Here is a 27951-nt window from a genome sequence, read left to right on the forward strand (position 1 = left end):
CGGTGATTACAATTGTAAGTCTTTTTTGATAAATCTCTTAAGAGTCTTGCACACCTGGACTGTACAATATTTACCCATTATTTTCAAAATTCATCAAACTCTGTCAAGTTGATCAAATCAGATTTATTTATAAAGCCCTTCTTACATCAGCTGATATCTCAAAGTGCTGTACAGAAACCCAGTCTAAAACCCCAAACAGCAAGCAATGCAGGTGTAGAAGCACGGTGGCTAGGAAATACTCCCTAGAAAGGCCAGAACCTAGGAAGACACCTAGAGAGGAACCAGGCTATGGATGGGGGGGGGGTGGCCAGTCCTCTTCTGGCTGTGCCGGGTGGAGATTATAACAGAACATGGCCAAGATGTTCAAATGTTGATCATTGCTAGACAGACATTTTCAAGTCGTGCCATAGGTTTTCAAGTAGTTTTTTGTCAAAATTGTAACTAGGCCACTCAGGAACATTCAATGTCATCTTAGTAAGCAACTCCAGTTTTGGCCTTGTGTTTTAGGTTAATGTCTTGCTGAAATGTGAATTAATCTCGCAGTGTCTGTTGGAAAGCAGACTGAACCAGGTTTTCACCTGTGCTTATAGATATCGTTTCTTTTTATCCCCCCAAAAAATCCCTAGTCCTTGCCGATGACAACATACCCATAACATGATGTAGCCACCACATGCTTAAAATGTGTAATGTGTTGTGTTGGACAAACAACTATTTTTTTTGCAGTATTACTTAAGTGCCTTGTTGCAAACAGGATGCATGGTTTGGAATATTTTAATTCTGTGCATGCTTTCTTTTCCGTCTGTCATTTAGGTTAATATAATGGAGTAACTTTAATGTTGTTGATCCATCCTCCGTTTTCTCATTTCACAACCATTAAAATCACCATTGGCCTCATTGTAGTGGTCTTTATATGTACCACAGAAGAACCAAGAAATGAAGAGCGACACCATGGCGGTCTTTTCGGCCTTTTATGTAGATCTGCAATGGTACTATGAAAAGTCAGGTTAGGAATGATTATCAGTCTTCAATGCACCGTCTGACAAGTTGTTCTTTCTCTCTGTTTTCACGGACCCACACAATCACATTTATAGATAAAGCAATAATCTATAGACTACAGTAATAAATAAACTTCAATACAAAGACTGTATGATAATAATTCATAGACAATATAAGCATACCTGCAATGGTATTATGAAGAAGTCAGGACTGGAGTACATCATTCTTCAATGCACCATCTGTCATGTTGTTTATGGAGGAGCATGGAGAAAAGTAAAACACATTCCCTCTCACATCTCCATTTATTTATTGTGCATTATGGACTTCTACACAGGAGTAATCAGCGACACCCATTTCTCTCTGTGTTTTCACGGACTGAGGAGAACGGGAGCTACGGGTAGTACCAGGGTGTTAGTAGGTGACGTAAGCACCAAGATGAAATGAAGTAGATTTAATCAAATAAAAACCGAAGATGTTAATATCATCCAGCTACTGTAGCTACCTCCTGAACATCAACAGGCAGTACTAGTAGTGCAAAAAAATGAAAATATAAATCAAAAGTAAGGTTCCTGGCAATCATAGCGATCTGATTCCCCCTTCTGTCTGAACTTGGAACATTCCTGTTCGCGAGCATGCGCCTCTGAACCTTAACCTGGATGTTCTGTTTTGTGTACTATTCTAATAATTTGAAGTTTGATGGAATAACCATTTTAACTCTCCTATACTATGGTGAAATCCACTTTTAGCCACTATTATTGAACACGTAATGAGTTCATGCAACGTATTATGCAATTTGTTTAGCACATTTTTACTCCTGAACTTATTTAGGCTTGCCTAAATAACAGAGGGGTTGAATACCTATTGACATTTCAGCGTAACATTTTTTTTATTAATTTCTAAAATGTACTACAAACTAAATTCCACTTTGACATTATGGGCTATTGTGTGTAGATCAGTGACACAAATCTAATTTTAAATGCAGGCTGTAACCCAACAAAATGTGAGAAAGGAAAAGGCTTGTGAATACTTTGAAGGAACTGTATGTATTGCGATTCTCACAATTCTATATGTATTGCAATTCAATATTGCCATTTGATGTTCCAAACATCTTGCTCACTATATGACTGCTGCAGAGACAGCATGAGACTATTTGTTTTGATCAGTAATGTAAATAAAATTGACATCGATACTCGTAGTCAAATATCGATTATAATGTAGTCCATAAATAATATTGCAATATGTAACTATCAATTTCTTTAAAGAACAGTTTAGTTAATTTAAGTCAGAGAACCGAGAGTAATTGAGAGAAAGACACACACACACACACACACACACACACACACACACACACACACACACACACACACACACACAGAGAGAGAGAGAGTAACAGACAAAGGCTGTGATAGACAGATAGGACACAGATCCAAGTGACATAGAGAGGATTAAACACAGAGCTTTACCTCAAAGACAGACAATACATCATCGCTTAACAGAAGCAGTGTTCGGTTAAACATTGGGGACACTATTCTAAGGTGTCTGTTTCTTTGTAAATCGTTGGAGAAATGTGCTTCCAGATGGTAGGCCTTTTTATAGGAGCATAGCACTGTAGGGGTTTTGAAATTGGTTGTTAAGGTGGATGCATTTCTGGATTCCTTAAGATGTGTGTGTGTGAGCTCCTCCTGGTTGGTCTGGTCTGAGGTTGTCTGTATGGTGTAGGGTGACTTGCTTGTTTGACGTGGTCAGCAGCCTGGGTGGGTCAACACTAGAGCAAGGAGCGCTTGTCCTGGTCAGGTCATGCGTTCAATAAAAATGATTGGCTCCTACTCCTGTCTCTGCAGAGGATCTATCCTTTAGGCCTTTCATACAGCCGCTACCATATGGAAGGAGCTTCCATTATAGTCCTAACATCAAAGCAAGGTCAAAGGAGCAAAGTGGGACTGGCCGATACAGTGCAGTAACACTTCTCCTTTGAACTTTTTCATATACTTGATACTCATCCGTTTTTTTTTTTATTTTGGCCCAATTGGACCAGAAAGACCTGGCCTCTTCCCCTTTAAAGTGAGATTGATGACGGGATGATAAAGATCAGAGGGATCGCTTTGACTTCTCTCCACTCCTCCCTCTCCTTCGCCTATCTCGCTCCTCTGTGGTGTCCAGGTCTAACCAACTCTCTGTAGGTTACAGTCGTATAAAAAGCTCAGTTGCCCCTACAGCTCTAGATGTGGTTTCACATGATGTGTCCCAAATTGCACCCTATTTCCTATGTAGGGCACTACTTATGACCAGGACCCACCCTGTTCTCTATATAGTAGTGTACTATATAGGGAATAGAGTGCCATTTGGGAGTTAGCCCGGGCCTATTTGAGGTCTGGCCCTGATGCCGCTTTTAAAAGCAGAGTAAAAATATTTTCCTCCCCTGTAGTTCAGTGTACCTCTCTGGTACCCCAAGCCGTTTCATGTGGTGTAATTGGCTTGATTGCGTAAGGGGGAGTGGGTTAGATTGCAAGGCATGGGTTTGGGGGGGCAGCAGCTGCTGATCAGATTGACTTTCCATTTAGGGAGGGGTGGGGGGGGGGGCGCAAAGTATCTCGCTCTTTCTCTCCCTCCCTCTGTTCCTCCGATGCTTATTTCATCCACTGTAAATCTTGGGCAGATTTACAGTGGATTTGTGTTGTTGGAAAACAGTGCCTAACTTAATACCAAGCGTAGATCAGTTTACACAAACACAATCGGTGTACTCACATTTGCATTGATGGACAACATTGACCACCTCTCTCTCTCTCTTTCTCTTTCTGTGTGTTGGTATTTCCCAGGCATCCCTCTACTGGTGAGGAGCAGCAGTGACTCTGCCCTGGCCCCACCACTGGAAATTGTGACACCTCCCCCTGATGACCTCAATGCCAGACCAGCTGAAATGGTGAGAAAGACTTCATCTTAAAGTACAAACTGTGGCAGCTGAGTAAAATACAGCAAGCCTAGAAAATGTAATACAAAGACGAGAACAAAAAAAAAGTCCATGAGTCTGTTCGTGTCCAGAGATGTGGTTGGAGTCCTCAAATACAAATCTGTACCTCAAAGACAGTTCCACTGCTTTAAAATGTATTCTTCCCCGCTAATCAGGGACTGGTTGGGGACTGATTTAGACCTGGGAGACCGGGTGGGTGCAATTTAATTATCAAGAACAATAGAAACCAGCACTACTTTGGACCTCCAGCAGGGCCTAAAATTAAATTTACAAATTAATTTCTCCCGTTTTGTTTAATATCTAGTAATGCACAAAGAAATCTGACTCCTACCGTTATAGATATCCCACCTCATGCAGCAATACTATCTGTCTGGGGTCTGTGAGCACTGACCGTGAAGTACTGAAAAAGTAGTTTTTGGAAGCAATGCGCACAGGCATAATTTACTCAAGTCTACTAAAGTGAGACATTGTCCTCATGTTTCTTTTGAATTTACATTGTTTTGTTCAAAAGGTTGCTGTGAGATTCTCACAGGAACAAGTCATGACTTGAGTGGCCCTCTTACCAAAGTAACCTTAAAGGGGCAGCTGAACATTTTTGCCTCTGTGATATTTTGGCTAAAAGGCTCCGGTAACAGAATATTAAATTAAATTGAGCAATATACCACATTGTTACTAGTAATACATTTCTTGTTTTAAGACATTACTAAGCATGCTCAAGGTAAAAAATCTGAGTGGCTGGTAGATTTCTTTATTTACCTGCCACAGTGGCTGGTATACAGAAAAGTTAGTCTTAGGCCCTGACCTCCAGTGTAGGATTTGAACACCCCTGACCAGAGGTTAGTTCATTTCTTCTCTCTTTTTGAGACTTGACTATGTTTCCACCATCTGACAATTTACATCCTGTAATCCAGACAAATCACTGTTGCCCTGTCCCTGCGTTGGAGGACATGCATTTGTACTCATACCCCTATACCTCCATCCTTACCTCACACCTGTCCCCTCTTCAGAAAGCAGACTCCTACAGTCACTCCTTGTAAGAAGCTCTGCCACAGAGCCGAGCGCGTATACACACACGCAATGTTCCCTCAGCCTCCCAAACAGTCCGTGACCGGGTCATGGAAGTATGATCTGTCTCGCTTGACACGCTCTGTCTCTCTCCATTGTCTTTACCCCTGGCTCCCTCTCTTCCCGTTTGGGAACGCTCCCGTGATCACCTATTGTATTCCTATCCTCTTCTCCTAGTCTGCAGGCTATTGCCACCTGTAACTCCTCCATGTCTCCCCCCTTCTTTTTGTCTCGCCTTCTCTAGCACCCCCTTTCTCCCTCCTCCTTGCACCCTCTAGCTCATTCTGCCCCCCCCTCCCCTCCCCCAACCTCCTTTCCTCCGAGCAGCCCTGTGGTCTCAGTAATTTCCTCTCTCTGAGGTTGTTTTTAATCCTCAGGGCTAGCAGCACCTGTGGCCCTCTGTGAGACCTCAACACCAAGCCCCCCCACTACCAACCACAGAGTTATTTTTGTCCATGGTCTCACAGCACATAAAATATGCAGGGATGCAAACTAGTCGCCTTTCGGCAAAATTCGCTGTTTTGAATCCAAAATAGGTGACCTACGTGAATCGTGTAGATCCGATGAGATACAGTTTGGGTGGGAGTGTGGAGGGGGGGCTTTGGATCATTACTGGCTGTAAGCGAATGAGTGATGCACATTTGGAGCAATGCTGGCGGTATCCAAGGCTCAGCCAATTGTTCACATAACAACAGAATGCAGCACGCGACTGTAGAGAGAAGAGACAACCAATTTGCTGGTTACAGAATCAGCGGGCACTCTGGCAAGACAGCAGATAGTGCAATGCAGTTACAGCAGCGCGTCCCCTGAACGATAACGAAGAGGCAGATGAGAAGCCTTACAGGTTGACTGCATGCGATGTGAGCATTGCAAAATACATTTTGAAATTTATATTATTCAATTATTGCACCCACACTGCTCGCGCGCGCCAACGAGCGTCTGCGTTGCCAAGGGCTAACGCGGAACCCAAACCGGCTGTGCGCGTGCGCCATCGTGCAAAAATGTATTTTTTCCCCCCACACCAAACGTGATCACGACACGCAGGTTAAAATATCAAAACAAACTCTGAACCAATTATATTAATTTGGGGACAGTTCGAAAAGCATTGAACATTTATGGCAATTTAGCTAGCTAGCATGCACTTGCTAGCTAATTTGTCCTATTTAGCTAGCTTGCTGTTGCTAGCTAATTTATCCTGGGATATAAACATTGAGTTGTTATTTTACCTGAAATGCAGAAGGTCCTCTACTCCACCAATTAATCCACACATAAAACGGTCCACCGAAACGTTTCTAGTCATCTTTCATCCTTCCAGGCTTTTTCTTCTCTTGACTTTATATTGCGATTGGCAACTTTCATAAATTAGGTGCATTACTGCCACTGACCTTGTTCGTCTTCAGTCACCCACGTGGGTATAACCAATGCGGAGATGGCACGTGGGTACCTGCTTCTATAAACCAATGAGGAGATGGGAGAGGCAGGACTTGCAGCAGGATCTGCGTCGGAAATAGAACTGACTTCTATTTTAGCCCTTGGCAACGCAGACGCTCGTTGGCGCGCGCTAGCAGTGTGGGTGCAATAATTGAATAATATAGATTTCTACATTTATTTTGCAACGCTCGCACGTGTCGCGAGCAGTGTAGTCAGCCAGTTACTGGTCCTTGGCAATCTGTGTGAAATGTTAACTAGCTAATGAACCAACTGCTATTTTTGAACTAATGTTTTCCCTCTACAATATGTGGATAATTTTCAGAATGAGAGAATTAGATGAAAATGAGGTGTTGCTTGTTAAACAAGTGGATTCAGGGATCAAGTGTAGTTGGAGCTGGGCCTTGCTTATTTTGCTGGATGCCAATAGAGGTGAAAGAAACGCCACACATTTTCCCTCTTTCAATACAGTGGATAAAAAGGGGTATGCCACTTGTGTACTCTCTGCCTGAAAGAGATTATGCCAACAGGGTATCATGCTCTGCTGGCACATTGTAGAACAGATGTCTGCAGGCAAAGTGTACAATGTAATAATGTGCAGTGTAGCCCAAAGATATTGCTTTTGTTGTGTTGAACTTGACAGTAACACTTTTGTGTGAGTGAGGGGGGTTATTTTTGCACACATGTAGCCTTGTGCACTTGATCGACGTCTACTATAGTGGCCACTATAATAGAGCAAACAGAGAATGAAACAGGCATTCTATTTCTACTTTAACCCTAGGATGCATAGTAAACATGGCGCACCAAGAATGCATATGCTGGGTCAAAATGACCCGATAATGTAATATCTGTGTTTTATTTATATGGGTCTAAAATATTATCCTTTTTGTTGAACATAATTATTTTGAGTGATGATTTGGACCTTTCAATAATTATTTTATTGTTTGAAATGTTTTTAGTCGCTCTTCAACAATTTCATACACATTTCAATGATAACATATTAAGAAAATTATAACAGCTGTTGAAAATATTAGCATATTTTTCTTACAAAGTTTCACATTCAACCTTTTAGTGTGAAAAACAAAAATAACACCACCTTAAGCATGTTTTATAATATAAAAAAAATAAAATGAAAATCCAAAGTTCATCATCAATATAAACGACAACACTAACAATTGTGAATTCAGAAAAGTGTGTGTGATGCTTACTTATGCTGTCTTAGTCTGTGTATTTGTTACAATTCAAAAGCATGTGACTGTGCTCTTTGCAGACAGGTGTGTTGCACTGAAAACTCTAGCAACTGACTTTTTGTTCCTTTGCGCTTGGGCAGAGCTGGCACCTCTTCCTCTTCTGGCCCTGGCTGATCTGAGTGGTGGTGGCATGGCTCTTTCATCACCCCACATCTTTCCATTGCCTCAGTTCTTCTGTGGAGATGGGAGAACCTTCCAGAAGGACAACCATCTCTGCAGCACTCCAACAATCAGGCCTTTATGGTAGAGTGGCCAGGCGGAAGCCACTTCTCAGTAAAAGGCACATGACAGCCCGCTTGGAGTTTGCCAAAAGGCACCTAAAAGATTCTGACCATGAGAAACAAGATTCTTTGGTCTGATGAAACCAAGATTGAACTCTTTGGATGGAATGCCAAGCGTCACATCTGGAGGAAAGTTTCTTATCCATTGTGACGCAGTCGCTGGAGATGACCCTTTACAGTTTGCTAGGAAAAGGTCCCACACATACTGGAATGCTGACAGGTGGTCCATTGCCTCTCTGAACACTCTGGTCCTCTTGTCATCAAGCCTCAGGTAGCGAACGATATCCTCATATCTTCCGACCGACATGGTGGCCTTGTACATTGGATTCTGCAGTGGATCTAAAAATAGCTCTCGTTTGGAGACATCCCACCTTTTCTCCATGCCGATAAAGGCCTTAAGTTCCTCTTTGTTGACCTCTCTACACTCTGTCCCCTTTGCTGTTGCTATTCTCCATCCTTCTAAATTTGTACACTTTAGGACCTCCTCAATGATGCTGTCACTAATGAACCGCTCCCAGGCAACTTTTGGTGACACATCTGTTGAGCCCAGTACAGGCCCTGGGCAGCTCCTCAGGATGTTTTGGCTTCTGGTCCAGCCTTTAGGGGGTGGGGGGTGTTCACTCCACGAAGATCCCTTTTTACTCAGTCTGTTTGACTGGTTTTCACTCTCTTCAGAGGAGGAGTCCTCCCCATCTGTAGAATCATCTAGGACAGCTGGACTACCAGTTGCGTCCACAACTCCAACTTGAGCCACAGGCACATAGTCTGTGTCATCTGAATTGGATACCTCAGATTCTGAGTCAGAGGCACCAATGGCTTCCTTATCCAACATCTGTAAAACCATTTTGGTCGTATATCTGGCAGCATTCTTATGAAACTCCTTTTACTCAATGAGTAAATGAAAACGGTGATTAATGAACATTTAAAAACAAGATATTTAATAAATATTTCATTAATTACTTAGGTTTTATTATTGTATTTCCGTAGGAAATACATACTGGTCATATTTGACCCACATATGAAAACTTGGGGTAGTGACGCAAAAACTATTTTTACTTAAAAAAAAATAAGAAATTAAAAAAAGCACAACTAGGATGTTAGAACATTAAAGACATTATTTAAGGAATTCCTGGAATATTAGAACAATTTGATCCTAGGGTTAAGATGTTTTTTTCCCAAGTGAAATATTTAGATGTGTCTGTGGTCACACGCATTCTATTATAAAGGCTGTCATGGCTAACTGCAATATTCTATTTTTTGAAGACTTGGATCCAACAAATAACATTGGATTGCTTTCCTTAGTTTTGATCTGTGTTGCGTTCAAATTAACCACTTTTTATTTTACACAGAGAGACTGATCATGTAGATCATTTCAATTGTTCTTTAATTAGTTAAAACCTGCATTTCCCCCTAGCAGGGATTTTTTTGCATGTTTCAGTGTAAAAAAAAGAAAGAAAAGTGTCACCTTTTTGGGCCCTTACCAGTTTGCAACCCTGAATATGTCTCTGTCTGATCATGGGGCGTGGCTTGTGTGATTTTATTTATTTCTGCCCTTTTTCCTCTGAGACACTGCTTCCCAATATTTTTGTTTTCACATTTTACATTGTTGGGCGGCAGCGTAGCCTAGTGGTTAGAGCGTTTGACTAGTAAGGTTGCAAGTTCGAATCCCCCAGCTGACATGGTACAAATCTGTCGTTCTGCCCCTGAACAAGGCAGTTAACCCACAGTTAACCCTCCTAGGCCGTCATTGAAAATAAGAATTTGTTCTTAACTGACTTGCCTAGTTAAATAAAGGTAAAATAAAAAAACATTGGTGTATGTGTTTAACTGGCCCCTATCCTGTAAACCTATACGTTGCGTACCAATAATAATAAAATCATTGGACTGGTGGAGGCATGGGCTTTCTTTATACCAGTCATTTCCTTTCAAATCAGTGAAGGGATGTGAACAAGATAACACTTTGGGATGAAGAAGAGATCATTGGGACACAATCATGGATTGAGAGAGAAAAAGGGATGCCGCCCCCTCTCAAAATCAAATCACATTTTATTTGTCTCTCCTTCTGCTGGCTCCTGCACGATGGGATGGACTGTTGCATAATCTGAGTCACTCTCTTTCTGATGGATGGGAGAGAGAGAGCCCCCCCCCCCCCCCCCCACACACACACACACTCCCCGAATACAGACCCAGAGGCAGGAGTTTGAAAGGGTTCAGCGGTTCAAGAACTCTCCTTTTGAAAATAGGGAACCATTAAGGAAGCCCTCCACTGTCTTTTCTTCAGAGTGTTTTGGCTCGTGTGTGCAGGGTTGGGTAGGTTACTTTCTAAATGTAATCGGTTACAGTTACTAGTTGCCCATCCAAAATTGTAATCAGTACTGTAACTTTTGGATCACCCAATATCGGTAACGGGACCTGACTATTTTCAGTTACTTGTAGATTACTTTCCCCTTAAGAGGCATTAGAATGAGACAAAAATGAATATTACCAATTGAACAACATCTATTACAAGATAAATCAATGAGTTTACGTAGCTGGCCATAAACTGATGTTGCATTTTAGTTTATGGGTTGGATATGTAGGCTTCTTCTAACCCATTGCTTTCTACTACAGATAATACGATTAGGCTATATCGTTACATTAAAAACCAAAGTCTGTCAGATTTCCAGTCATTACAATGAATTTTAACACCCCTTGATCTTCAATAATAGGACTTGGAAATATAAATTTAGCCATTGTTTCACCCAAAACCCCGAAACAAAGGACTTTTACAGTGCCTTGATAAAGTATTCACACCCCTTGACTTTTTCTACATGTTGTTGTGTTACAGCCTGAATTTAAAATTGATTCAATTTAGATTTTGAGTCACTGGTCTACACACAATATCCCATAATGTAAATGTGGTATTATGTTTTACAAATGTTTACTAATAAAAAATAAAAAAAGTATTCAATCCCTTTGTTATGGCAAGCCTAAATAAATTCAGGAGTAAAGATTTGCTTAACAAGTCACAGTGCATGAACTCACTGTGTGCAATAATAGTGTTTAACATGATTTCTGAATGACTACCTCATCTCTGTACCCCACACATACAATTATCTGTAAGGTTCCTCAGTCGAGCGGTGAATTTCAAGCACAGATTCAACCACAAAGACCAGGGAGGTTTCCCAATGCCTCACAAAGAAGGGCACCTACCTATTGGTAGATGGGTATAAATAAATAAAAAGTAGACATTCAATATCCCTTTGAGCATGGTGAAGTAATTCATTTCACTTTGGATGGTGTATCAATACACCCGAAGATACAGGCGACCTTCCTAACTCAGTTGACGGAGAGAAAGGAAACCACTGAGGGATTTCACCACTACGCACACCTTAAACTTAAACAACTTAAAACAGAGTTTAATGGCTGTGATCGGAGTTACTGCACAATACTAACCTAAATGACAGAGTGAAAAGATGGAAGCCTGTACAAAATACAAATATTCCAAAATATGCATCCTGTTTACAATAAGGCACTAAAGTAAAATGTGGCAAATAAATGCATGGCTGCATCATGTTATGAGTATGCTTGTCGTCAGCAAAGACTAGGGAGTTTCTGGGGAGATAAAAATCTAGGGAATAGAGCTAAGCACAGGCACAATTCTAGAGGAAAAACTGGTTGTCTGCTCTCCAATAGACACTGGGAGACAAAATCACCGTTCAGCAGGACAACCTAAAACACATGGTCAAATATACACTTAAGTTGCTTACCAAGAATACATTAAATGTTCCTAAGTGGCCTAGTTACAGTTTTGATTTAAATTGGCTTGAAAATCTATGGCAAGGCTTAAATGGTTGTCTAGCAATGATCAACAGCCAACTTGACAGAGCTAGAAGAATTTAAAAAAGAATGTGCTAATATTGTACAATCCAGGTGTGCAAAGCTCTTAGACACTTACCCAGAAGACACACAGCTCCATAGGTGAATCTGACATGTATTGACTCAGGGGTATGAATACTTATGTAAATTACACTTCTGTATTTCATTTTCAGTAGATTGCTAATATTTCTAAAAATACGTTTTCTCTTTGTCATTATGGGGTATTGTGTCTAGATGGGTGAGAGAAAAATAATTAATCAAATTTGAATTCGGGCTGTAACACAGCACTGTATTAGCCCATATGATTTTGTTGTTATGGAGTACTGATTGGGCTCATTGCTTCAAGTTGAAAAATGAATGCTGCTCTCATTGAATGGGATGGTTTGAGCACTACTGAAAAATGCTATTTGCATGTGAAAAATGACTGCTATATGCTGCATTTGCTATAGGCATGTTGTTTATGATTTTGTTGGTGACATTTTAAAATTGTGATAATATGCAGCTGTCTAAGTCTTTTAAAAGTGTGCATGTCCGTTAGGCCATCCGTACTCCTCTACTGCATCCTTTGCTTCCCTCCTTTTGATCCAGCTCTCTCTCGCTCTCTCTCCTCTCATTCCCTCCCACCCGTCTTCTCCTTTATTCTCTTTCCTTGCATACTCCTCGGGTCATCTCTCATCTCCTTCTCAAAACTCATCGGATGCAAAAGCCAGAGGTCCCTCCCATCTGACCTTCTCCTCCAATGGGCTTTGAGAAGGAGGCGAGGACGCGTGGAGTATGCAATTAAGTTTCTCCCCTTCTCTTCCCCTCCCTCTCTCCCTCTCTTTCTGAAGAGGGGATGGCGAAAGTAAGATTGTGTAATTAAGGTCAGTGCAGCAATAAACATCCCAGTTCGTCCCCAAATAGAGGTATCAAACGCAGCAGGACCTGCTCCCCCTCTCTGCCGAGGCGGCTCAGGTGAAACCTTTCCACCCTGGAGCTGTCTACACACACTGGCGCACACACACGTGCACATGCAAAAACACATATGCACACACACTCCTGTGGGCTTTCTTTAGGGAAGTGAACAAGTGAACACTGCCCGTGAGAAAGAAAGTCTTACACCCCCTTGAGCTCTCTTCACATTTTGCTGCCTTAAAGTTTTTAAATCGACCTACTCCACATTTTCAAAGTCGGTTATAGAAAAATGTACAAATTCTAAACATTTGCAAATATCCAATTATGATATTTAAGTTTGTCTCCACGCCCTGAGTTAATACTTGGTCGAAGCACCTTTTGGCAGCCATTTAAGCTGTGAATAATTTACTTCTTTTTTTTAACCTTTATTTAACCAGGAAAAGCCCATTGAGACCCAGAGTCTCTTTCTCAGGGGAGACCTGGCCAAGAAGGCAGCAACAGTAGATACATTGCATAATTAAAACATACAACAATACAACAGCAGCCTAAAAAAAGCATTTACACTCCTCTGTAACAGAGTCTCCCATCAATATTTTTAATTAATTCAGTGGCACTAACATATGTAGATAAAGCATGGATTGTAGAGTATTCCATGCGTCTGGTGCACAAGAAGAGAAGGCAGTCTTGCCTAATACTGTGAATGTCCTGGGGACTTTAAGTAGCAACCACCTAGCAGACTGGGTATGGTAACTGCTGGTAGTGAAGGAGCCCAGACTACAGAGGTAAAGAGGGAGTTTACCCAAAAGGGCTTTGTAGATGAACACATGCAAATGTATCTTTCTGCGCATATAAAGTGAGGTCCAACCTACCATTTGGTACAATGTGCAATGGTGGGTGAGTGACTTGGCATTTGTAATAAAGCGCAAGGATGCATGATAAACAGTCCAGTCTCTGTGAGACGGAGGAGGTTGCATGCATAAACAAGTCACCATAATCAATTACAGAGAGAAAAGTGGCCTGAACAAACTTCTTTCTAGCCATAAGTGGGAAGCAAGCCTTATTACGAAAATAAAAACCCAATTTCAATGTCCACAATATTCTACCACTCTTAGGACAACATGTATCCATTTTTTTGGTCGAAATTGCTCAAGTTCATTCAATTTGGTTGGGAATCATTAATGGACAGCAATATTCAAACCTTGTCTCTGATTTTTAAGCAGAGTTAAGTCAGGACTGAGACTAGACTGCTCAGGAACACTCAGCACCTCTTGGAAAGTCTTTTGCATGTAAAAATGTGTAAAATTGTCCCGCAGAAAAATAACTTTTTATCTGATCTTTGCTCCTTTCATATTTATTTTGATCTTAACAAACTCCCCAGTCCCTGCTGGTGACAAGCATACACATAACAGGATGTTGCCACCACAATACTTGAAAACACGAAGGGATCAGCAACATTGCATTAATCCCATTTTACTGGCCTGTATGACAAAGTCAAAAGAAAGAAGCCTTTGTTAAACGAAAATCCACTTCAAATCATCCATTCTGTTTGCAACACGGCTGTTAGGTAAATCTGCATGACATGGCAAATAAAGTAACTTTTTGGCCTTACTTAAAAACTACAAGGTTAGGTAAAATCCAATACAACACAACAGAGTGAAACCCTCTCCATTTTCAAATATTGTGGTGGCAGCATCATGTTATGAGTATGCTTGTCATCGACAGGGACTGGGGAGTTTGTCAGCATCAAAATAGATATAACAGGAGCGAAGCCCAGATAAAAAGTTAGAGGAAAACCTGCCTCAGTCTTCTGAAAACCTAACCCTGGGTTAGTTTAATTTTTCAGCGAGGCAATTACACAAATGTAGATGCCGAAGACACACCAGATTGGCTTTCCAAAAGGTGGTGAGTGTTCCTGAGTGGTCTAGTCAAGGTTTGACTATTGCAGTCCATCCATCACTGATTTCCAACAAAATGTAATGACCTTGAGCAATTTTGACAGAAAATATAAACGCAACATGTAAAGTGTTGGTCGCATGTTTCATGAGCTGAAATAAAAGATCCCAGAAATCTTCCATACGCACAAAAAGCTTATTTCTCTCATATTGAGCACAAATGTGTCGACATCCCTGTTAGTGAGCATTTCTCCTTTGCCAAGATAATCCATCCACCTGACAGGTGTGGCATATCAAGAAGCTGATTAAACAGCATGCACATTACACCGGCGCTGGCCACGATAAACAGCCACTCTAAAAAGTGCAGTATTGTCACACATTACAATGCCACAGATGTTACAAGTTTTTAGGGAGTGTGCAATTGGCATGCTGACTGCAGGAATGTCCACCAGAGCTATTGCAAGAGAATGTAATGTTTGTTTCTCTACCATAAGCCGCCTCCAACGTCGTTTTAAAGAATTTGGCAGTACGTCCAACTGGCCTCACAACCGCAGACCATGTGCATGGCATCGTGTGAGCGAGCGGTTTGCTGATGTCAACGTTGTGAACAGAGTGCCCATGGTGGCTGTGGGGTTATGGTATGGGCAGGCATAAGCTACGGACAACGAACACAATTGCATTTTATCAATGGCAATCTGAAGGCACAAAAATACTGTGACGAGATCCTGTTGCTCTTGTGAGGCCCATTTGTTTTAAGGTATCTGTGACTATCGTGTGAAATCCATAGTTTTGTGCCTAATGAATTTATTTAAATTGACTGATTTCCTCATATGAACTGTAACTCAGTGAAATCTTTGAAATTGTTGCATTTATATTTTGGTTCAGTGTGTGTATATATATGTATATATGCTGCCGTAAGAGTTGTCATGTCAAAAGATTCACAGCTGTAATGGCTGCCAAGGTGCTTCCACCAAGTATTAACTCAGGAGGGTGGAGACTTATCCAATTCAGATTTTTCAGTTTTTAGATTTTCTCTTAATTTGGGACATTTTCTACAACTTTCTTTCACTTTGAAAATGTGGAGTAGGTTGTGTAGATCTGTAGGGGAAAAAATGTAATTGAATCCCCTTTTAGATTACATTTTAAGACAGCAACATGTGAAGAAAGTTCAAGGGGGATGTAGACTTTCTATAGGCACTGTATTGGGACCTAGGTCATATTTCACCTCCAAACACTGAAACTAACATTTTCCCCCCTGCATGTGAAAAAGGGGAGCGACGGGCGTGAGTGTAGTGAAAGTTTTAAATGGCGGCAGTTTTGGTGTGGTATTACTGCCCATACCCTGTAATGTTGAGTGAGAACTGTACAGAGGAGCTCACATCAGTAGTACGGTTGTGTGTGTGTATGTCCTGACCCCTTCCCTAGAGGGGTAATGCTTCAGCTATGAGTAAGGGGCAATTCTGTGATGGATATGACAGGGGTCAAGGGTCACAGGAAAGTACTCCCCGACACAGACACACACACCATTTCTCACCACATCTGACGTTTAGCAGATCACAGAAGCGTTCCCAGAGAACACACTCACACCTCATTTCTCATGCGTATGACAACAACCACACACACACACCTCATTTGTCATGTGCGTTCTCGCTAGCCCCGGCATGTATTTGGCCACAGAATACTTAATTTTTCCTGAGAAAAAACAGTCACATGAAGAAGAAACACAGCAGCATACTATTATATTATTTACTTTATTAAATCCAAGCGTCAGTGCGTTTTTATTAGAATGTATTAGATGCTAATCATGGGAGATAATTAATAAGGCAGTTTGAGCACCGCAACAACAAGAAGTTGTGGCCAACTTTTTTGTTGTCTGAGTGAGGGTAATGAGTGAGGGTAATGAGTGAGGGTAATGAGTGAGGGTAATGCTGTTATTGACGAGAACTCCCGTGAGTCCAAATGTGCACTTCACATTTCCATATCATAAAACTCATGTGTCAACGTTTATGATCACAATGTTTGATGTACAGTTACAAGATGACATGCCGCCATACCCCGGGTTGTTCTGAACAGAATGAGCCTGTGTTAAGTCTATTGTTAAGAAAATTAGCTGTGGAACACTCACCTGAATGCACTCCAATAACGATCTGTTTCTCTGAATTGCCTTGTGAAAACCTAACCCTGTACGGTAGTATTTTCTTTAATTTAGCTAGTCATGTTGGCAATTGAACAAGCTTTCAAATGATGCCCACCTGACCCAGATTGCTATTTAAAATGGGCGGTTTTTGGATTGTGTAAACAACAACAGTAATTGTGTTATGGCTGGGATGGTGGGTTTCTGTTCCAGACGAAACAACTGCAAGTGTGCTTGCTCTAGTTCCTCAACAGCACAGCTAGGAGAGCTCAAAAAGCACCTTATAGTTGAAGACTCTTCTTTGAGTCATAAAAGTGTATTGAAATAACTTAGGAACTGTGCACACTTCAGAGAGGTGTGTAGCCACTTGGAGACGCCACTTAGTCCTCTCACTCAAACCCTTCAAAATGTCTTGTCTAATGTTGCACCTACCCCACATTTAACAAGAATATTCTTATGTTACTGAATGTATCCAGAGTATTTTCACATTTAGTTATCAACAAATGTGGCAAAAAGTACAGAATGTAAAATGCACATAAAATCAACAGTGTAATGTTTGGATTCAGTCTTGTCAGGTGAACTTTTGTGTCCTCAACTTTGGTCTAATACTTTTCCCATAATCTCCAACACGTCCCCTTTCAATTGCTACCATGCTTATGCATATTTCTTCTGTAAGAAACATTTAAATTTACCCCGATCCATATAGACCAATTCAGATGAGTGTATAGGGTTAAACCCCATTTTAGCCTGTTGTCCTCTCTCTCCCCCTCCTCTCTCACTCGCCCTCTCCCCTTCTTTCTCTGTTTTTCTCTTTTCCCCTGGGCCGTGTGAATATAGCAGAACTCTTAATGGAGGAGATGGAGGAATAGGTGGGGCGATGCACAATAACAATGGAGACATGGTAACATGTGGCCCATTGTGGATAACAGCTGAGCGGCCTAATAACTGGGCCACTATTTGTCTATCTGTGCACGGAGCGTCGCGTGTCGTGGAGATGTGTATTTAGGAGAGGAGAAGCAGGGGTTGGACCGAGGATCCTGGCTGGCCAAGGGATCGGGGGAGGGGTAAGTGGGAGGCCCCCCTGTATGTGTCAGTACGAGGGGGTTGAGACAATGGAGGAGGTTGGTGACACAATGAAAGTGACTGGGCAGAAGGTCGTAATTGGGAACCTCCTTTTTGTATTGCGTTTTTTTCCCCCCATTCTTCTTTCTTCCTCGTCCGTCAACACTGATTGCGCCGTTTAAAAAAATATATATATTTTTTTTTCACCCCGGGGCTGCTGGTGTGGCGCTAGCATGCATGACTTAAAATGAGCCTCTCTCTCCTGAGCGATATGGAAGGAGAGCAAAACAAAGAAGAACAGATTGAGTTGACGGAGGAGAGAGGGACACTCACGGATGAGGTTGGAACCCAGGTCCATCTGGCCATTGTCTTGTCTGAAGGTCTCGGGGATTGATATCAACTGAAGATATTGTTTGATTGGTTGGTGTCCTTGTTAGTGGACGAGTGGAGAGTGAGGGACTGAGATACCAACAGTAGACTTGGCTAACTATGTATGTATGTATGTATGTATGTGTGTGTGTGTGTGTGTGTGTGTGTGTGTGTGTGTGTGTGTGTGTGTGTGTGTGTGTGTGTGTGTGTGTGTGTGTGTGTGTGTGTGTGTGTGTGTGTGTGTGTGTGTGTGTGTATATACACAGGATGACAGCCATGCACTGACCCACAGAGGAGAACCCAAAGACCGACTGAGGCTTGACATCCCCACTACAGCCAAAATGAGCCGGGTCACACTCAAGTAGGGGGTGTGTGTCTGTGTACACACAACTACATATTCACATGTTTGCATGGGTTGATATGTTTACAAGGTTTGTTTGTGTGCTGTTCTTTTTTTTTCATAAGCATGTTTGTGTTTGCATATCTGTAACTACTAGTCGCTTATGTGTGTGCATCGCTCGCTCTCTCTCTTGCTCGCTCGCTCTCTCTCTTGCTCGCTCGCTCTCTCTCTTGCTCGCTCGCTCTCTCTCTTGCTCGCTCGCTCGCTCTCTCTCTTGCTCGCTCGCTCTCTCTCTTGCTCGCTCGCTCGCTCTCTCTCTTGCTCGCTCGCTCTCTCTCTTGCTCGCTCGCTCTCTCTCTTGCTCGCTCGCTCGCTCGCTCTCTTGCTCGCTCGCTCGCTCGCTCTCTTGCTCGCTCGCTCGCTCGCTCTCTTGCTCGCTCGCTCGCTCTCTCTCTTGCTCGCTCTCTCTCTTGCTCGCTCTCTCTCTTGCTCGCTCTCTCTCTTGCTCGCTCTCTCTCTTGCTCGCTCTCTCTCTTGCTCGCTCTCTCTCTTGCTCGCTCTCTCTCTTGCGCTCTCTCTTGCTCGCTCGCTCTCTCTTGCTCGCTCGCTCTCTCTTGCTCGCTCGCTCTCTCTCTCTCTTGCTCGCTCGCTCTCTCTCTCTCTTGCTCGCTCGCTCTCTCTCTCTCTTGCTCGCTCGCTCTCTCTCTCTCTTGCTCGCTCGCTCTCTCTCTCTGCTCGCTCGCTCTCTCTCTTGCTCGCTCGCTCTCTCTCTTGCTCGCTCTCTCTCTTGCTCGCTCTCTCTCTTGCTCGCTCTCTCTCTTGCTCGCTCTCTCTCTTGCTCGCTCTCTCTCTCTTGCTCGCTCGCTCGCTCTCTCGCTCGCTCCTCTCTCTCTTGCTCGCTCTCTCTCTCGCTCGCTCTCTCTCTCTCTTGCTCGCTCGCTCTCTCTCTCTCGCTCGCTCTCTCTCTCTGCTCGCTCGCTCTCTCTGCTCGCTCTCTCTCTCGCTCTCTTGCTCGCTCGCTCTCTCTCTTGCTCGCTCGCTCTCTCTCTTGCTCGCTCGCTCTCTCTCTTGCTCGCTCGCTCTCTCTTGCTCGCTCGCTCGCTCTCTCTCTGCTCGCTCGCTCCCTCTCTCTTGCTCGCTCGCTCTCTCTCTTGCTCGCTCGCTCGCTCTCTCTCTTGCTCGCTCGCTCGCTCTCTCTCTTGCTCGCTCGCTCTCTCTCTTGCTCGCTCGCTCGCTCGCTCTCTTGCTCGCTCGCTCGCTCGCTCTCTCTGCTCGCTCGCTCGCTCTCTCTCTTGCTCGCTCTCTCTCTTGCTCGCTCCTCTCTCTTGCTCGCTCTCTCTCTCTGCTCGCTCGCTCTCTCTCTCGCTCGCTCTCTCTCTGCTCGCTCGCTCTCTCTCTTGCTCGCTCTCTCTCTCGCTCGCTCGCTCTCTCTCTCTCGCTCGCTCTCTGCTCGCTCGCTCTCTCTCTTGCTCGCTCTCTCTCTTGCTCGCTCTCTCTCTTGCTCGCTCGCTCTCTCTCTTGCTCGCTCGCTCTCTCTCTTGCTCGCTCGCTCGCTCTCTCTCTCGCTCGCTCGCTCGCTCTCTCTCTTGCTCGCTCGCTCTCTCTCTTGCTCGCTCGCTCGCTCTCTCTTGCTCGCTCGCTCGCTCTCTCTTGCTCGCTCGCTCGCTCTCTCTGCTCGCTCGCTCGCTCTCTCTTGCTCGCTCGCTCGCTCTCTCTCTTGCTCGCTCGCTCTCTCTCTCTCTTGCTCGCTCGCTCTCTCTGCTCGCTCTCTCGCTCTCTGCTCGCTCTCTCTCTCTCTTGCTCGCTCGCTCTCTCTCGCTCGCTCCTCTGCTCGCTCGCTCTCTCTCTCTCTTGCTCGCTCGCCCTCTCTCTCGCTCGCCTCTCTCTGCTCGCTCTCTCTCTTGCTCGCTCTCTCTCTTGCTCGCTCTCTCTCTTGCTCGCTCTCTCTCTTGCTCGCTCTCTCTCTTGCTCGCTCTCTCTCTCTGGCTCGCTCGCTCTCTCGCTCGCTCGCTCTCTCGCTCGCTCTCTCTCTCTCTTGCTCGCTCGCTCTCTCTCTTGCTCTCTCTCTCTCTCTCTCGCTCGCTCGCTCTCTCTCTCTCGCTCTCTTGCTCGCTCGCTCTCTCTCTGCTCGCTCGCTCTCTCTCTTGCTCGCTCGCTCTCTCTCTTGCTCGCTCGCTCTCTCTCTTGCTCGCTCGCTCTCTCTCTTGCGCTCGCTCGCTCGCTCGCTCTCTCTTGCTCGCTCGCTCGCTCTCTCTTGCTCGCTCGCTCTCTCTCTGGCTCGCTCGCTCTCTCTCTTGCTCGCTCGCTCTCTCTCTTGCTCGCTCGCTCGCTCTCTCTCTTGCTCGCTCGCTCTCTCTCTGCTCTGCTCGCTCTCTCTCTCTCTTGCTCGCTCGCTCTCTCTCTTGCTCGCTCGCTCTCTTGCTCGCTCGCTCGCTCTCTCTCTTGCTCGCTCGCTCTCTCTCTTGCTCGCTCGCTCTCTCTCTTGCTCGCTCGCTCTCTCTCTTGCTCGCTCGCTCTCTCTCTTGCTCGCTCGCTCTCTCTCTTGCTCGCTCGCTCTCTCTCTCTGCTCTGCTCGCTCTCTCTCTCTCTTGCTCGCTCGCTCTCTTGCTCGCTCGCTCTCTTGCTCGCTCGCTCGCTCTCTCTCTTGCTCGCTCGCTCTCTCTCTTGCTCGCTCGCTCTCTCTCTTGCTCGCTCGCTCTCTCTCTTGCTCGCTCGCTCTCTCTCTTGCTCGCTCGCTCGCTCTCTCTCTTGCTCGCTCGCTCTCTCTCTTGCTCGCTCGCTCTCTCTCTTGCTCGCTCGCTCTCTTGCTCGCTCGCTCGCTCTCTCTCTTGCTCGCTCGCTCGCTCTCTCTCTCGCTCGCTCTCTCTCTCTCTGCTCCTCTCTTGCTCGCTCGCTCGCTCTCTCTCTCTCTTGCTCGCTCGCTCTCTCTCTTGCTCGCTCCTCTCTCTCTTGCTCGCTCCCTCTCTCTCTTGCTCGCTCGCTCTCTCTCTCTTGCTCGCTCTCTCTCTCTCTGCTCGCGCTCTCTCTCTCTCTTGCTCGCGCTCTCTCTCTCTTGCTCGCTCTCTCTCTCTCTTGCTCGCTCTCTCTCTCTCTTGCTCGCTCTCTCTCTCTCTTGCTCGCTCGCTCGCTCTCTCTCTTGCTCGCTCGCTCTCTCTCTTGCTCGCTCGCTCTCTCTCTTGCTCGCTCGCTCTCTCTCTTGCTCGCTCGCTCTCTCTCTTGCTCGCTCTCTCTCTCTCTTGCTCGCTCTCTCTCTCTCTTGCTCGCTCTCTCTCTCTCTTGCTCGCTCTCTCTCTCTCTTGCTCGCTCGCTCTCTCTCTTGCTCGCTCGCTCTCTCTCTTGCTCGCTCGCTCTCTCTCTTGCTCGCTCGCTCTCTCTCTTGCTCGCTCGCTCGCTCTCTCTCTTGCTCGCTCGCTCGCTCTCTCTTGCTCGCTCGCTCTCTCTCTCTCTTGCTCGCTCGCTCGCTCTCTCTTGCTCGCTCGCTCGCTCTCTCTTGCTCGCTCGCTCGCTCTCTCTCTTGCTCGCTCGCTCGCTCTCTCTCTTGCTCGCTCGCTCGCTCTCTCTTGCTCGCTCGCTCTCTCTCTTGCTCGCTCGCTCTCTCTCTTGCTCGCTCGCTCTCTCTCTTGCTCGCTCGCTCGCTCTCTCTCTTGCTCGCTCGCTCTCTCTCTTGCTCGCTCGCTCGCTCTCTTGCTCGCTCTCTCTCTTGCTCGCTCGCGCTCTCTCTTGCTCGCTCGCGCTCTCTCTTGCTCGCTCGCTCGCTCTCTCTCTTGCTCGCTCGCTCTCTCTCTTGCTCGCTGCTCGCTCTCTCTCTTGCTCGCTCGCTCGCTCTCTCTCTTGCTCGCTCGCTCTCTCTCTTGCTCGCTCGCTCTCTCTCTTGCTCGCTCGCTCTCTCTCTTGCTCGCTCTCTCTCTCTCTTGCTCGCTCTCTCTCTCTCTTGCTCGCTCTCTCTCTCTCTTGCTCGCTCGCTCTCTCTCTTGCTCGCTCGCTCTCTCTCTTGCTCGCTCGCTCTCTCTCTTGCTCGCTCGCTCGCTCTCTCTCTTGCTCGCTCGCTCGCTCTCTCTCTTGCTCGCTCGCTCGCTCTCTCTCTTGCTCGCTCGCTCGCTCTCTCTCTTGCTTGCTCGCTCGCTCTCTCTTGCTCGCTCGCTCGCTCTCTCTTGCTCGCTCGCTCGCTCTCTTGCTCGCTCGCTCTCTCTTGCTCGCTCGCTCGCTCTCTCTCTTGCTCGCTCGCTCGCTCTCTCTCTTGCTCGCTCGCTCTCTCTTGCTCGCTCGCTCGCTCTCTCTCTTGCTCGCTCGCTCTCTCTCTTGCTCGCTCGCTCTCTCTCTTGCTCGCTCGCTCGCTCTCTTGCTCGCTCGCTCGCTCTCTTGCTCGCTCTCTCTCTTGCTCGCTCGCGCTCTCTCTTGCTCGCTCGCGCTCTCTTGCTCGCTCGCTCGCTCTCTCTCTTGCTCGCTCGCTCTCTCTCTTGCTCGCTCGCTCGCTCTCTCTCTTGCTCGCTCGCTCTCTCTCTCTCGCTCGCTCGCTCGCTCGCTCTCTTGCTCGCTCGCTCGCTCTCTCTCTTGCTCGCTCTCTCTCTCTCTTGCTCGCTCACTCTCTGGGCTGGATTGACAACATTGAGAGTGATTACAAATGCCTCCGTTCTTTGTTCTCCTGCTGTGACCAGATTAAACTGCCTTGGCCGTGTGTGTGTGCGAGAGAGAGTTCCACTATACCTTTGACTCCTGCCCAGTAGCCTCCCAGAGACTTCACTCTGCAAGCTGAATTAGTAGAGACCTGGCTAGGCGGGGGTGTGTGTCTCTCCATGGCAACCGCTGCTGTCTGTTAGTGCCGCCCATGGCTAGTGCCCCAAGGGACCATAATATCCCAGTCTATCAGTGGTCATGTGACTCCCTGTGGCGTGTGACTGTGTGTGTGTGTGTGTGTGTGTGTGTGTGTGTGTGTGTGTGTGTGTGTGTCTCCATTTCCTGTAGTTGTCACAGTCCCAGGAGCCAGGATGCACACCCTAAACTGATATACAGTAAACCATGACCAGTATATTGTCAGTGTGCTCCAGTATTTTCGTTACGATTTAAGAATGGATTCGATGCGTATAGAGTTTAAAGAACTGTACTTTGTAAATGGAGAGAACTCACCTATCTTACTAGCAGTGAAAACACTTTCAACACCAGCAATTGGCTTCGTTTATCACCAATAATTTGCCATTTATATGGCAAAAGGAAAGCAAGTTTGTTAGTGAGGAGATTCTTCAGACCAAAGTTGATCTACGACTAGTCAGAAAAGAGTGGTTGTTCCATCTTATTCTCCTCTCCCTCCTTTCCCTCCCCTCCCTCCCTCCCTCCCTCCCTCCACCACCTCAGAGTGGATGTGTTTGTTTGTGTATGCACGGGATGCTAAAAAGGGAGAGGAGCATAGCATGCATGTATTACAGCCTGGCGCTAACAAGCTCTGGCTTCCTCTGATGAGCTTGTTTGTGCCAGCGTTTGTTTTTATGAATGTAGATTTGGTGCGGAGAGGGTGTGTGTGTGTGTCTGACCCAGGAATGCAGGTGTACTTTATCTATGAACTTCCCCATAAAGAAAAAGGACAGAACAGAGGAATAGAGAAATATAATAAATGACAGTGATGAGTTTGTGTCTCTCTTCCACCAGTTTATCTCCAAAGCACTGAGCTGTGGCTGTCAACCAGAGATGAACAAGGACATCACAACCCGATACTGAGAGAGCACGGCCTTTGATAGTGATAGAGTTCCCATAGATAAGATCAGGGGAAAGCGCAGCTTGTATGCGTATTCACGTGTGCGTGTGTGCATTTGCGCATGTGCGGGAGTTTGCACACGTGTGCCCGTGTGTGTATAGAGCTCAGGGACATGACTAATGTATGAGGATCATTATGGTAGTCATTAGTGTGTGCGGTATAATGACTAGGGAAGGGTTGTTTTGAGAAGGGACAGAAGGGAAAACGGTCACTGTGGGAAGTCCAGGACATGTTAGAATTGAGTACCGGTTGTATCTGGGTGGAATGGGTCAGGTTTATTACCTGCATGGCTGGCATCATTTGAGAGAGAGAGGACTCCTCTGTCACACTATTATTTTTAACCTCCGCTCGGGCCCCCCCCTCCTCCTCCTCCTCACTCACTCACTCACTCACTCACTCACTCACTCACTCACTCACTCACTCCCCCCCCCCCCCCCCCCCACCACACACGCACACACACGCACACTGCATACATACAGTACTGGATTGTACTGTGCACAACCTCTATCAAATGACATTCACACATACTCACACATCCAGTTATGTTCATTGTACATTCAGGCGAACACACACTCACACAGCCTTACCTAAATTGAATGCATACAAGCATGCATCCATACTAGTGGTGCATGTACCTTAAAATGAGAAATATTCCCCTACCTACCTTATTAAAATTACAGTCGTCTAAATGCACAATTGCTTACAATTCACGCACACATGCATGCTTTCTGTCTGTCTGTCTGTCTGTCTGTCTGTCTGTCTGTCTGTCTGTCTGTCTGTCTGTCTGTCTGTCTGTCTGTCTGTCTGTCTGTCTGTCTGTCTGTCTGTCTGTCTGTCTGTCTCTAACGTGCGCACACAAACACACACACCCTTCTTTCCTCCATTGTTCCACCTTGCCACACCTACCTTTTAAGCTCATTTGTTGGCCTTAGTGTAGCTCTCAGGAAACAGCAAATGGATCTGAAGTGGATGCTAAGGGGAGGGAGAGGGCGAGTGTGTGCATCTGTGTTTCTCTAGTGTGTGTGTGTGTGTGTGTGTCTACCATGTCCTTTCTGCTCTCCACTAACACATGGTCCTATGTTATTGATAGGCAGTTGATTACCTTGCTCATTCAGGTTGATTTGCTTGCATCTCATTTTCCCCCGCCCTCCCTTTCATCCTTTTATTCCTCATTTGCTGACTTACCTGATGCTCATTCCTCTCTCTCCCCCCTCTTTCTCTCTACCCCTCTCTCCCTTTTTCTGTGACGCATAACCACTCTAATCAGGCTCCTGTTCTCCTTTTCTCTCTCTCCCTCTTTCTCCACCTTGCTTCCCCCCCTCTCCCTCCCTCTCTCCTGTCTGTGTGTATGAGTGACAGTCAGTTCTCCTGTGTTTGTAGCAGACCCCCAGAACCACAACTAATTACACTACCCTAATGAGCAGGACAGGCAGCCAGCCAGCAGGTCATTCCTGGTGTGTGTGTGTGTGTGTGTGCGCAAGAGAGAGAGGGAAAGTAGTTGTGTTTGCGGATGCATGATTTGATTGGATTTTATTTTTATTGTAGTGGCATCCCTCTTCAGGGTGCCCATCCCACATGGTCCTATAAGACAATGAGTATGTTTACATGCACGCTAATAATTCCATGTTAAACTGATTATGGCAGTAGGCTGAGTATGGCAATAGTCATGTAAACACTACTCTGCTTATCTTGAAAGTTCAAAACCCAAGTAAGCATACACCGATTAAAACACCCGGTTTTCTGAGCAATCTATTCAATGATTAGGACATGTAAACAGCTTATTCAGCGTTGCAGCAGTGTGTTTGATCTGGTCATGTGCCAGCACCGGTAGAGCAAGCCTCCCTCTTATTCGCAAGTGAAGTGAGTTCACATAAAAAGAAAATGTAGAAAACGTTATAATTTTCACATACAAACTTTATATGTCCAAACTCCTAATAGGCTTCGCAAAAATAACATGGTCGCCGTGGTAGAACTTTTATTTTGATTGTTGATTTTCTGCATTTAAGTCCGATCAGTAGCCTCATTTCAGATGTTAACAGGATTATTAGAGAAATTATTATTCTTGCAAAGCATGTAAACATTTTAAACTATTACATTAATATATCCATAATAATTGTATTATTGTGTGCATGTAACCGCACTCACTGTATTTGGATTTGAAATGATACAATGATTGCGACTTAAGTGCAGGCTTTCAGCTTTAATTTGAGGGTATTTTCATCCATATTGTGTGAACTGTTTAGAAATTATAGCACTTTTTGTACGTGGTCCCCCAATTTTACAGAACCAAAAGTATTTGGACAAGTTCCCTTATGTGTATTAAAATAGTCATACGTTTGGTATTTGGTATTGTCATTTTGTAGTCACTTTTATTGTAAATAAGAATAGAATATGTTTCTAAACACTTCTACGTTAATGTGGATGCTACCATGATTACAGATGATCATGAATTAATTGGGCTCCCGAGTGGCGCAGGGGTCTAAGGCACTGCATCTCAGTGCAAGAGGAGTCACTTCAGGTGCAAGAGGCGTCACTGCAATCCCTGGTTCGACTGTATCACATCCGGCTGTGATTGGGAGTCCCATAGGGCGGCGCAGCGTCGTCCGGGTTTGGCCGGGGTAGGCCGTTATTGTAAATAAGATTTTTTTTCTTAACTGACTTGCCTAGATAAATAAAGGTTCAATTTAAAAAATTGTGAATAATGAGGAGTGAGAAAGTTACAGAGGAACCAAGGTCATACCCGCAAAAAAAGGTTTTAACCTCCCCTGGTACTGGTAATGGTGAGAAGTTAATCTCCCCTGGTACTGGTAATGGCGGGAGGTTAACCTCCCCTGGTACTGGTAATGGCGGGAGGTTAACCTCCCCTGGTACTGGTAATGGCGGGAGGTTAACCTCCCCTGGTACTGGTAATGGCGGGAGGTTAACCTCCCCTGGTACTGCTAATGGCGGGAGGGTACCTCCCCTGGTACTGGTAATGGCGGGAGGGTACCTCCCCTGGTACTGGTAATGGCGGGAGGGTACCTCCCCTGGTACTGGTAATGGCGGGACCCCCCGGCGTCAACCTCCCCTGGTACTGGTAATGGCGGGAGGGTAACCTCCCCTGGTACTGGTAATGGCGGGAGGTTAACCTCCCCTGGTACTGGTAATGGCGGGAGGTTAACCTCCCCTGGTACTGGTAATGGCGGGAGGTTAACCCCCCCTGGTACTGGTAATGGCGGGAGGTTAACCCCCCCTGGTACTGGTAATGGCGGGAGATTCGCATCCCCTGGTACTGGTAATGGTGGGAGATTCGCATCCCCTGGTACTGGTAATGGTGAGAGATTCGCATCCCCTGGTACTGGTAATGGTGAGAGATTAGCATCTCGCGGGGGTATCTTTGTCCCTCTGTAACGTTCTCATACATAATAATTCACGATTCATTCAGGATTATCCGTAATCATGGTAGCATCCACATTAATGTAGAAGTGTTCAGGAAGCATTCCTAGAGAAATGAAAATCATTTAAACTTAAAACGTAAAAACCCTCGTCTTATCTTCTAAGCTTTGGAAATAACATTTGCACCCAGAAACACTTATTTTTCTAAATAGCCATTCAAGTTTGTCTTAACCACTAATCCACAATTGCTATGGTTTCTGTTGTTGCATTTCATCCTAGTTACTCTTAAATCA

At 45.3% G+C, this 27951-nt stretch overlaps 1 protein-coding gene across 1 annotated transcript in view; it reads left to right on the plus strand.

Moving 5' to 3' along the window:
* The window catches only part of LOC106574327 (partitioning defective 3 homolog B), a 157243-nt gene that overhangs the window by 104717 nt on the left and 24575 nt on the right, over positions 1-27951 (plus strand). The window contains exons 5-6 of the mRNA XM_082962407.1: positions 3813-3916; positions 18464-18558. Of these exons, the coding sequence (XP_082818533.1) occupies positions 3813-3916; positions 18464-18558 (199 nt within the window). The remainder of the gene's footprint in view (positions 1-3812; positions 3917-18463; positions 18559-27951) is intronic.

This window comes from Salmo salar, chromosome 16 (assembly GCF_965601325.2).
Source record: "Salmo salar chromosome 16, fSalSal1, whole genome shotgun sequence".
NCBI classification, from domain to species: Eukaryota; Metazoa; Chordata; class Actinopteri; order Salmoniformes; family Salmonidae; genus Salmo; species Salmo salar.